This window comes from Akebia trifoliata, chromosome 15 (assembly GCF_017979445.1).
Source record: "Akebia trifoliata isolate Shusen 1 chromosome 15, ASM1797944v1, whole genome shotgun sequence".
Taxonomy (NCBI): domain Eukaryota; kingdom Viridiplantae; phylum Streptophyta; class Magnoliopsida; order Ranunculales; family Lardizabalaceae; genus Akebia; species Akebia trifoliata.
The window spans coordinates 22,088,098-22,101,433 of record NC_141389.1 but is presented as its reverse complement, the minus strand read 5'-3'; the positions used below and the strand labels follow the sequence as shown (position 1 = coordinate 22,101,433).

Below are 13,336 nucleotides of genomic sequence, written 5' to 3'. Positions count from 1 at the left end.
AGGGTGGTGTTAGTAAAAAATTCGTGTGGCAAAAGAAATTCTCAAAATAAAAGAACTTTCCTAAAGTGTTTGGGCAGGACACAACGGTTAAACATTGAGTTAACATGGATGTGTGCACGGAATCATATATGTTTTTCCTTGTAAGCATCTATGGTTCCGTGGATACCTCCATGTTAGTTCTAATGCAGTGTCCTCTGCAGTTACTTTAACATTTTTCAAAATTAGAATTGTTGTCCAAATGTGTAAAAGAAGAGTTGCGATAAATTAATTAGAAAAAAATCACTCGAAATTCACTCAATGATGTGGCATGTGCATAGAATCATAGATCTTTTCTTCGAGATACACAAGGAAAAAAACTATGCTTCCATATATACATCCATGTCAACGAGTGATGTTTTTCGAGTCAATATATCATTAGTAAAAAAAAATTAAAATTAAAATTAAAATTAAAAAACCAATTTCTATAGATGGTTGAGATTAAAGGGAATAAAAACAAACATTTCCTATGGATCAGTTTTTCTAGGAATAGATTTTTCTTAGGAATCCCTCATGTTTTTTCATGATTATGTGGCTTGAATTTCACTTCTTAGGAGATACTTAGGGAAAATATTCTCCATCAAATAGACAGTTGAGATGCTAAGGACTCCCAAGAAAAATATGTCTCTAAAAACTTTATATTAATAGTAATTCCTAAAAAGCAAAAACTCATATCAATCACTTAAAAAGAATTAATTTGTAAGAAAATTTTGTTTTTCTTCTTGTGGGAATAGATAAAATCCACCTTATCTTATCCGTATAAATGGTACCTCGAGATGGATAGTATCGAGCTGTGAATTGGTTCGTATGAAACTAGTTCGCAGTAGAGTTCGCCACGTACTCGTGAAAGTGGCGAACTCCACTCTACTTTGTTTATTTAATATATCCGGCTAAATTTTGATAATGTTTGAGACATTCCCCAATATTTTAAATTGATAATATACTCCTTTGACCTTGGTATTTAATAGTAGATTAATGCAAAATGACAAAAAATCCTCATCATCAACATATAAAAATAAATAAAAACTTTATATTTTCTTTCCAAAAGCTTACCTTACTCGTCATTTCAATCTTCAAATGCTCCCATCTTCGTCCACCCCTAAGAACCAGATTCATTCTCGAGTGACGAATGATGATCCATGAATCGTGAACTCGAATTCAAACTGAGCGAACCCATAAATCAAGTAACATAGGTTAAAATGTATTCTCTCGATCCAATACTAAACGAGATCCAATATCAAGACCAAAATTGATGCATCTCTGGCCAAGCAACAATCAAGTGTGGGGTTCCTTTAAGCAAAGCTTTCTTAAAAGAAACATTCAGAAATGTATGGTTGATAATAAAATGGTAATTTGAATTTTTTGACTTTTACATATTTTACGAATTTTTATAAAACTCAGTGAAAAAAAAATGCTACTATAATTTGTTGTATGTTGCAAAGTGTATACTTGTAAGTTGTGACATGTAACACAAATCGACTTTGAAGCGGCCATACTTCAAAATTTTGGAGGACTCCACATTTTTATGTGACAAATATCCCTTTTATTTTTAAAAAAAATTAATGACACGATCCTTTACATTTATTTGAGATTACATCTTAATTTTTCAAATTAATGATTTGTCTATTGACATTTTTTTTTCTTTTAAAAATTAATGGAACAATAACCTCAATGTCCTCATTATCACCACCATCATTATTACTATCACCAATTTCATCATCACCATCACTGTCATATGGCCGAATTTTTTAAATGAAACTAATAATACACACATGAAGCATATGCCACATATTTTCCATTTATCGAAATTTTGGGTAATTTTTTGCAATCCAAAATCGAATAGAACTTGAATGTTTCATGAATCGAATTTTTGTTGTATTCTGAATTGCTAATAAAGGTTGAGACTCTCCCTTAACATGACTATTAGGATATTAGAGGTTTCCAAGAAAAATGTATAGCTAGGAAAAGGTGTGAATAATCCATAGAAGATTGGAGTTGATCTCTAGGAAATTTGTCATTTTCCTCAAATCCTAACGATCATGTTAATAGAGAGTCTCATCTATAGGTTAAGGCTAGAAAAATCCCTTGAAGAATGAATGACGCATTTGCATTAATGCTCATCAAATGTTATGCCACTTACATTGTCAATCACCATATGAACATTGGAATATTCGACATAAAAATTTGACGAGCCAAGGCCCACGAATTTTAGAAACTGAGTTTTGACGGTCTAGGATTGTCGAAATTCTTGATGTTCTCATATTTGAAGGCTTAGAGCTATCGAATTTCTCTCATCCTTCATTAATTTGAAAAAAATTGACAATGAAAAATTTAACTTCTTGATCCGTCGAATTTTATGAAATTTGATAGCCCAAGACTGCCAAATTTGGGCTTTTTCCACATTGTGAATATTAACATATACAACAATACCCATCCGTGTTAAATGCTAAAGGACTTTGAATATTGCTTTCACAACATCACAACATGATACCCCTAGTAATCGAGCAAGGAGATTATGTCTGAAGATAAACAATCGGATATGTAGTAATCTTAGCAGAAGAGATAATGACAGAAAAAATGTGATAAATTTCAAGATACTTTATAAAAGACAACTCATTTTGAGGTAAAGGCTACATCATTTTTTTAAAACCTCAAATCCCAAATAAGAGGGCTTAGTTGTCATTTGGACCAATCAGGTAGTCCATGTGTCCCAAATGTGAATCTCAGTCCATACTCTACATGGTTCCTCGGTCCATACAACCTTTTCCTATATATATAGTCATGTTCGGCACCCTACGCTTTGCCACGCGTGTTTTGTCCTACATGGGTTAGAAGTTTTGGAATGGACTAGGAGATACTCTTCACCAAAAATAGCCCATTCCAAAACTTCGAACTCCATCAAAAGTGGTTTACAAAAAATAGACGATCTATGATTATTCAACTGGTAAACATGGGGTTAGAAGTTTCAAAATGACAACTGATTTTTGGTGAGGATGATCTCCTTACCATAGAGATCATCCTCACAAAAAATCCGCTCATTCCAAAACCTCTAACCCATGTAAGACAAATGTAGGGCAAAACGTTGGTGCCGAACATTTCCATATATATGTGGGTTCTATTCGACAGACAACACTGGGGAGACAACGTGGAGCCATCGCCTTGTCCTATATGGGTTTGAAGTTTCGGAATTAGCTGATTTTTTATGAGGAGATCATCCTTACAAAAAATCAACTCAATCTGAAACTTTAAAACCATAGGACAAATTTTGTCTCCCAAATGATATATATGACATGCCCAACCTAGATAAGCTTCTCGGGAAAGGTAGATCAAGTGTTTGAAACCCCAAGAAGCAAAGAATTCCTTGGGGCCACCCTCTAAGGTTTGATTGACCATCGACTCAACCAGTTGCACGTAGGACTTTTCGAAAGGGTAGTGGGTGACCATAGGATATATATATATATATAGGGTTAGGATCAAGGGACATATGAAAAAACATATGTAAAAACAATGTAACATTAATAAATTTTCAAAATATAGGTTAGAAGTTTCGGATTAAATTGATTTTTTGTGAGGATGATCTCTATGATGGGAAGATCATCTGAAAAAAAAAAAAAAAATCCAATCTGAAACTTCTAACTCCATTAAAAGTGATTTAGAATGTGGACCGTCGATTTTTTACCAATTTTTTTCAATAATTTGTAAATCACTTTTGATGGATTTAGAAATTTCAGATTGAACTGATTTTTTGTGAGGATGATCTTCTCATCATAGTGACTATCCTCTCAAAAAATCAGCTCAATCCAAAACCTCTAACCCATATTTTGAAAAATCATTGTTTTTACATATATCCTTTGAACCGCCCTCATATCTATATATATATATATATATATATATGAACAGCGTTATTACGACCCCCTTTGCGACCCCCTTTGCGACACACCTTTTTGTCTTATATGAGAAAAAATGTTTGGAATGGGCTGATTTTTTGTGAGGATGATCTCTATGGTGAGGGGATCATCCTGGCAAAAAATCAGCCCATTCCAAAACTTCTAGACCGTCCGATTTTTGTTGAAAAATTATAGACCGTCCAATTTTTGTAAATCAATTTTGATGGGGTTAGAAGTTTTGGAATGGGATGATTTTTTGCCAGGATGATCCCCTCACCATAGAGATCATCCTCACAAAAAATCAGCCCATTCCAAACATTTTTGCCCATATAAGACAAAAAGGTGTGTCGCAAAGGGGGTCGCAAAGGGGGTCGTAATAACGTGACCCTATATATATATATATATATATATATAGGATGGCATTATTATGACTCACATTACGACACACCGTTTTGTCTTATATGGGCAAAAATATTAGGAATGGGCTGATTTGTTGTGAGGATGATCTCTGTGATGAGGGGATCATCCTGGCAAAAAATCATCCCGTTCCAAAACTTCTAATCCCATCAAAATTGATTTACAAAAATTGGACAGTCTAAAAATTTTCAACTTGTAAACATCGGGCTAGAAGTTTCATAATGAGCTGATTTTTGGCAAAGATGATCTCCTCACCATAGAGATCATCCTCACAAAAAATCAGCCCATTCCAAACATTTTTGCCCATATAAGACAAAATGGTGTGTCGCAATGTGAGTCGTAATAGGGGTATATGGAACCCGACCCATATTTATATATATATATACACTTCATTAATGTTGAATGGTCACTACAAGTGTTACTAGGGACAATCAAATCCAGGAATCTTCAAGGGAATATCATCTCAACCGTCTGTTGTATGGATAGTCGACAGTCTGAACAGTAGATTGATGCTGGAAAAATCATTTTCTTAATAGAGAAAAGTCCTTTTCTAAATAGGAGAAGTGTAGCCTCAACCAATCTTTGAAGCTATTCATCGAATGGACAGTTGACATGGGGAGAATACTCCTGGGAATACCCAACATAATGTATTTCTAGAAATCCCAAGATTTATTGGCCTCTCAAAAGTCTTAATGGAGAGTCTCAAACCTTGTTTGAAGTTAGAAAAGTACTTTACTTCATGACATTAGGGTTATTTTTGTAAAGGTTCATGGCATTGTATTTTTTCTACATTATTTTTTAGAGTCGCCATAAACTCAGACATACTCAACTAGCGTGGCATGTGCATAGAACCATAGATTTTTTCCTCGACATACACAAGGAAAAATCTATAATTCTTTGTTCTTTCCACGTGAGTTAGGGTATATTTTATAACTTTTTTTGTTTGAGTCAATTTATCATTATTATATTTTTAGTATTCTCTGAGGACCGGGATTCGATGACTCAAGTAATAGTGGTCGCACATGGAAAACACATGATCCCAACTGTTAAAACACGTAATCCAACTTGATAGGATTGCGATCTAGATCTATCTAGCATCTAATATGAGTTATTACGACCTTATAGGGAGGGAAGGGTAGAAGTTGAACATGCATCTATTACTCTTCAATCTGTTATTGAAAGAGACATATCATATACTTTTGAAAGGAAATTCTAATATGGTGAGAAACCCTGTCAACTTTAACACTTATAAAAAAAATTAAGAATCGTGATAATCTGATTTACCCACGTGGCATACTCAATTGACACCTCTGATGTGACATGTTCGAAACTCTAGATTTGCATTCCTCAGGATACAGAAATGTGTCTTCCCATAAAATCGTGCATTTCTATATCTTGAAGAGTGCAAATCTACTGTTCAGAATATGTCACGTTAGGGGTGTCAATTGAGTATACCACGTGGGTAAGTCAGATTACCATGACTCAAAAACTAATACATATCAGGAAGATAAAATTAAAATCTGACTCTTACCTCAAAATTCCATCTAAACTGAGTTGAGTTGGATGAGTTTGGAGTCAATTCAATAGTTATAAAACTTTGGCCATTGCCACACCAACTTTGGCCATTCTTTGACTTTTTATATAAGAATTGGCGTGGCATTAGTAAAAGTTTGGTTGGCAATAGTAGCTCTCTAGAACATAGGTGTTCACATTTTGAGAGACATTACAGTTGGTTCCATTTTTGGGTATTTGTTGGCTTAGAGATTTGTCTTGTTTCGTATCCTGTACGACATTGCAGTCTAAGTGAAAGATACACAAACTAGTCAACAATAGGAGAAAAGGCTTCCAATTCTAGGAACTACATCATGAGGCCTTACCAAGATTTCTTTATCAAGTTTAACTTAGCCAATAAGTCGGTCCACTTAGAAGGAACAAAATAACAGCTGACATGGTGGGCCCGTGTTTTGATGGTGATCTAACGGTCTAGATCCATTTCCTTGACTTATTTTAAGGTGAACTATTAATTATTTTATTTATTTTAATTGTTAATAGATTTTCTATTATTCTTTAGTTAAAAATGTTGTTATTTCACTCAATTTGATTTCGATGTGATTTGGTGCAAACACTATGGAACCAACTCATTTAGTCAATAAAAAAATCAAGTGAATTCATAAATTTGGTTGTCACTTTGAGAATGACTAATGATAAATCGATGCTGCAAAACATATGCGATCTATACGTGACTGACATGGCAAGGGCATAGAACCATCGATCTTTTGGTACGTTGATTTATCACGTCTCTCTGAAAATATACTTTGTTGGATTAGAAACAATGGATGATTATTTTTGCAAATACACTAAATTGTAACATGTGGCATTATAGTAATCTGAGTCCAACGTAGAGCGTCCACATTTCAAATATGATGTCGCACCATACTTCGAGTTTGATTGACAAATTAATAAGCTGAATTTGGAGGCTGATGAAACCATTACTTTGACTACGAGGAAGGGGAACAAGAATAACCTCACCTCGGAGCTTGGAATCAAGAGAAGTGGATCAAGTGCAACATAGAATTCAGATCCCAAAATACCAAGATTCTGACTAAGTTACGGTCTATAGGATATCCGAAAAATTAAGGACCATCCTAGATAAAGGAAATGCGTTACTAAATTGATTGAATGAATAAGGACATAATTCAAAATCAGATACATTTTGATTCTTTGGACTCTAATTCCGAATTAAAAGGAAGATAACGTCAACAAGGCAATGAAAAAGATTAGGGTTTCACTTTTATAAATACGAAAATGTAAGACATTAAAAGGCATACTTTTTCCCTACACTGAAACTTATGTCAATTTTGTACTCAATCTGACTTGGCGTCGACAAGGTTGTGTTGTAGACACACCTAGGAGCGAAAGAGTTGTAGATCTGAAGCACTGAGTGAGAATCTCAAGGTAGTGCAAAAAATTGCATCTTACATAAATCCTATTGAATTATTAAATTTTACTATCTTAAAATTGAGACCCAATGACTCGACAAGATTTAATCAAATTTTGTAATAAATTGATTCTGAATTTTATTTTTCCACAAAAAGAAATGAAGATTCTGAGGATAGGATAAAATAATCCCGTATCCAAATATCTAAACAATGTGTGTATAATGTCCCATCACGAAATATTTTCAGAGATGGGTCGTTATGAATCTCATCTAGATTCAAAGTTGTAATTCGACTATATGTTACTTTATGTTCAGGAACATATATAATCCTAAGTGCATCCTGTTATTTAGGCAAATACATAATTACCTCTTAAAATAAAGGGAAATATCTCTCATATGTACCCAAAAAAAAAGTGTTGAAACAATTGTTATCCAAGTAGTAATAGGATAACTTGAAATAGTATATAATTAGGAAGTTGTGGGTCAAAAGGAACTTATTAAATATGGATGTGTTAGAAATTTGGGAAGTTTAAATTTGGAAAACTTTGATATGAAATTTTATAAATAGGAAGTCAGACTAAGGTAAAGGTACATAATTTTTTGTATATTTACTTTTACTTTGTAAAAATTATCATTAATTTGATCGTCAGAATATTTTTGTAGAAAACTCCCATATGATTGAGAGATCGTTAGAATTTTATCCCACAAAGATGATTTACGAAAAAAACATACAGACTATCTAATACATATAATTCCATAGAACTAATTGACCAAATTGAACAAGGACTAGACCATGAGTTGATCAATTTAATCATCAATTCGATTTTGAAAACAAATCTTTTACTTAATACTTTCATGAAGAAAAAAATATTTTTATTTGTTTTAAAATATTAATATCATGTTTAAATATTTATAAATTTAACTAATTTTTATTTGACTCATTCGAGTCAATTTGCGAGTTGTTAGACTGAGTTTTTTTTATTTTTCAAACTTGATTTGGTCATCATTTTGTGTGCCCAAAGTATTTCTTCCCAGACTGCCACAATGCAAGTGTTCCCCGCGTAATCCACGTGGCAACTCATATTTGGTCAACACCAAACTTCTGGCAGTGATGGTTCACTGGCCGCCACGGTTTTGGCTTTGCTTAATGTGAAACTAATATATGGTATAGAGTAAGGCTAGCCTTACAAACTAAGTAAGTTTAAAATCTTACTATACGAGCAACTCCAAGCAGTACCATCATTCCTCCCAACTGCTGTTTTGGGTAGTGGGGTCGAAAAATAGTGTCTCCGACCCAAGACCCATCCCTCATTATGTTTTTGGGTGCAGACATTTTTGATACCAAAAAAAGATATTCCCACTTAGTTACACATTCTTTTCATGGGAAAAAAATCCTAAGAGTTATGTTTAAAATTATTTCACAAAATTTTTAAATCTGATTTGAAATAAAAGATTATTAAATAATTTATGGGTAGAACTTATGAGTAACACGGTTAGAGTGCATATCACTTGAAAAGCTCATTTATGGGTATGGGTAGAGGGTGCTGCATTGGAAATGCTCTAAGAGCAACTCCAATGCACTATCCATCCCCTCCCAACTTCTATTTTGAGTAATGGAGTCTAAGGGTCTGTTCTTTACAGAAGCTAGCTTCAGCTCCAGAAGCTGGCTTCTAGAAGAAGCAGAAGCCCAGAGTCTGAAAAGCCATATCCAGCAGAAGCTTGTTCGTTACATAAGCACAGAAGCCAAAAAAGCATGTTCGTTTGATAGCTTTTTATTACTGGATTCTGATAAAATGACCAAAATACCCTTAATGTTGATAATGCACCCAGAATGCATAAAAAATTATCAGAATACTTTAATAAATATATAATTACACTAAATACATATATAAATATAATAAATTTATATTAAAAAATTATAAAAATAATTATTTTTAATTAAAATAATTTTATAAAATTTATAATTCTATCGAAATTTCGGCAGCATCTCCTCTTAAAAATGGATATATGAAATTTTCCTAATAAAAAAAATACCTGCATAATGCACTGCATAATACATAATATATCATCCACGCAATATCTAATACACATGAACATTAAAAAAAATACATAATACGTACATCAATATGTTTTAAGTCATTATAGTTCATTATTGTTTTAAGAGAAATGTTACTATTAACATTATAATAAAAAATGACCAGAATGTCTTAATATATATATATATATATATATATAATTATTTTACTTTAACAAAATTTATAATTTTTATAATTCTATCGAAATTTTGGCAGCATCTCCTCTTAAAAATGGACATATGAGATTTTCCTGAAAAAAGAAAATACCTGCATAATACATAATCCAATATCCACATAACATCCTATACACATTAGCATTCCATACACAATCCAACTTCCACATAACATCCCATACACAATCCAACCTCCACATAACATCATATACACATTCCAATATCCACATAACATCCCATACACAAATCACATTTTATCAAATAAAAAGTACTACAATATCATAGAAAAAGAGAAATGTAATTTTCATTAAGAACAAATCTAAAATAAATCAAAGTTCTTAAGTTCTATTACAAACAGCATATAATGCATTAGTTATTCCAGTCCTTGTCCTCTCCATGGTAGCACGAGATCGACGATCTACAGGCTCTCCATTATTATCATGTTCAGGTGTACCCCCTTCATCTTCCACAATTTGTTCTTCTTCGAAACGTAAGAATTCTTCATCTGCAATTGCATGCTTCCTTATGAAGTTATGGAGTGTCATGCAAGCCAATGTAATATCTCGTTGTGTTTCGAATTTGTAACGTGGCATTTGCTTCAAAATTGGTCATTTTGCCTTTAAAACTCCAAAACATCGTTCTATGACATTCCTAAGTGAAGAATGCATATAATTAAAGAATTCTTTATCTGTTCTTGACCTCGACTCTCTTCTAAAATCTTGTAAATGATATGTTACACCCCGATAAGGTGCAAGGTAACCTTCCATCAATGGATATCCAGAGTCGACCAAATAATATTTACCTTGAAAAAAGAAAATAACATATTAAGAACGAAGATGTGAAAATTTCATTTTAATATTGTATTTTATCTTAACTTTAAAATAACTAACCTGAAGGAGGATGTGGAAATTGTAATGATGACTTTGTAATAGTGTCGAGGAACACGCGAGAATCATTAGCTGATCCCTCCCATCCAGCTACGACATGTGTAAATGTCATATCAAAAGCACAAGTAGCCATAACATTTTGTGTTATGCCTTTGTGTCCTCGAAATCTATTCTGATGCACGAACATGATATGTGCACTAATGTGTGTCCCATCAATCGCCCCAACACAGTCCTTATATTTACATATTTCAAATATAAATAACGATATTTGACGTTATTAAAAATAATGGTAAATAAAAGAAAATTATTAAAAAAATACCTTGAAATATGGCCAATATCTTTCATTGGTTCGTATATGCATCGAGACTTCGTTGAGATTAGGAGGAACGATCAAAAGCTTTGAAATTTCAATTAAGCCTCGTAGAACTATGTGAAAATATTTGTTAATTGTATCTAATGAATGTCTAAAACTGGCCCTCAGTACCCTATGCCTTTCATTGTGACCCACGGTATAAACAAACATTGCAACTTGTTCTTTGACCGAGATCTTCTTTTCGTCTTTTAACAGACCCCTTCCTTCTAATATATCACACAAATTTAGGAAAACATGTCGTTCCATCCTAAATAAATCATTGCATGTGTTACTCTCTTCATCAATGATATGACGCACATAATCTGCTCCAGTATAAACAGAACTCCTATGTGGTTCCCTATAGATAAAGGTGTCAGCGTATTGTTGTATTGCAACAATAGCACCTGTTACCAAAATATCTAACGATAGATCATCATCTATGGTATTCACGTCATGAATTTCATCATTACTGGACATATCATCGTGCGTGGAAGTATCATCGTCGAATCCATAAGTCTGTATAAATACATAATTACAAATTATATAAATTCAAGCCATAACACTCAAATAACATAGATAACACAATAAACATGTTTAACATTCACTACATAATAGACATACCACCCAATCCACATAAAACATAAAAAAATAAACAGACATTGTCAATAGCATACCACCATAGGGGTGGGATATAGTCATAACCATCAATGAAAGATGGCAATAAACATACATATCAAAAAGTATACAAATACTACTTCGAACGATTAATTCGAGCATCCTCCATCTCACCATCCAACCACCCAATACGGAGTTCATCGGTTCGCAAAATGCACCAAATTTGCCTATACTCCTTCTTCATACTAAATAATTTTAGTGCAAACCGATAACGATCACTATTAGGGATGATTTCTGTTGTTGCATCTAACAGATCAATACACTCCTTAATGCTACCAGGTTGTGTAGGAGGTGGTGGAGGTGGTGCACTACTCCCGCTCGTCCTCGACGAAACTGCTTCAATCAAACGATCAATCTGTTGTCCCAACATAGTTGCATTCGTCATTTTTTGTCGTTTGGAATGGGATTGAAAATCTCCAGATTTCTTGTGTGATGGTGCAGTAAATGTAGGGATATCATCACCATCAACATCAATATTAGGAGAACTATCAACAGGTGGCTGAGGACCTAATGGTTGAGACTCTGGTGGTTGCGTTTCTTGAACAGATGCAAGATCATCATCATCACCATCATTGTCATCATTATCATCTTGAAGCTCATACTCTCCAACTCTAGATGACCCAGCAGATGGACGTACACCAGGATTAGAAGAGCTTACGACATACTCTCCAGTAGCATAGGTCCCTCCAAATAGTATGTCCAACTCTTCAACATGTTCTAGTCCCTCATAACGCCATTGTGCATCAATTTTATTTTTCTACAAAATAAATAAATTTCTTTAATAGGTTTGAATAGGTAAACGTGACATTTCTATTTGGTAATTTAATCGGAAATTACCTCCAACCAAGAGTTCCACCAATCATCGCTTGCTAAGACCTTATTGTTAGCAGCATCGTAGCCCACACCACTACATGCTTTTAGCTTAATCCATCTAGCCCACATAGCTTTACTTTTATCCCAGTGATTCTTATGTTGCTTCTTAGTGTAATTGAGCCCCGTCGTTGTCTGGAATTGTTTCATTAGAGATGAATATCCCGATACATTCAATGAAGTACCGGGTCTTTTTCCCTTCTTAACTAATTCCACGCAGATATCAACCCAAATCTTATGAAGATAGGGTGTCCATCTTGCAGAATCAATTTTTGACTCTGTTTCTTTTGGTTCTGTTACTTTTTGTCTCGGCATCTGACAATTTAAATATTCATTTAAAAAAATAATAGATAAGAAATAATCAATAAATCGAAACAAGTCAAAAATTTATCTTTAAAAATGTCAAGAAATCTAATCCATCAATTCATAAAGCAAATAACTATATAAATTTGCATTTATCTATATAAATTCTGCATTTGAGGTGAGTTTAAACAAAAAATTGCATTATTCATAAATAAGTTTTTTAACCAAATGGTCTAAAAAATGAACAATTCTACATTTTTCATACAAAAACTGTTGTTTTCCTTTCTTCTACCTTTTTATCATTCTTACCCTTCACATTTATCAATACCCAACTCTTTTATATAATAAAGATAGGAGGTGTACAAATACAATTTGAATATAAGTTAAAAGAAGGGTTATTAGTACTTTTAATATAAAGTTAAAAAACTGGTATTTTGAGTTCAAAAAATTGTAAAAAGTGAGTATTGTTTACATAAAGGACTGTTTAAATAAAAATAAAAATAAATCTGAACATATGGTTGGGTGAGTATTGTTTACATAAAGGAAAATACAATTTAAGTGTGGTTAAAATTGCTAAACTTACCCTGAAATCACAAAAATCAACAAAGAGAGAGAATCTAAAAAGAAATGTAGAATCAACATTAAAATTACACTATAGGAAGGCTTTTAGTTGTACCTTAGCTAAGATTGTAAGCTTGCATCCTCATAATAAAAAAAAAGAGA

The 13,336-nt window shown here is 33.1% G+C and overlaps 1 protein-coding gene across 1 annotated transcript; it reads right to left on the bottom strand.

Moving 5' to 3' along the window:
* Nucleotides 1–11,295: 11,295 nt before the first annotated feature.
* Nucleotides 11,296–12,640, bottom strand: LOC147384611 (L10-interacting MYB domain-containing protein-like). The gene is made up of 2 exons (XM_086426585.1): nt 12,278–12,640; nt 11,296–12,197 (listed from the first exon to the last, which is right to left on the bottom strand). The coding sequence occupies exons 1-2, from the start codon at nt 12,623–12,625 to the stop codon at nt 11,517–11,519; spliced, it is 1,029 nt and encodes a 342-aa protein (XP_086282711.1). The 5' UTR covers nt 12,626–12,640; the 3' UTR covers nt 11,296–11,516.
* Nucleotides 12,641–13,336: the final 696 nt, after the last annotated feature.

Coding starts and splice junctions, on each gene's coding strand:
- LOC147384611 (XM_086426585.1), bottom strand. CDS start 12,625: ATGCCGAGACAAAAAGTAACAGAACCAAAAGAAACAGAGTCAAAAATT. Junction 12,198..12,277: donor GGTGGAACTCTTGGTTGGAG/GTAATTTCCGAT, acceptor TTTATTTTGTAG/AAAAATAAAATTGATGCACA.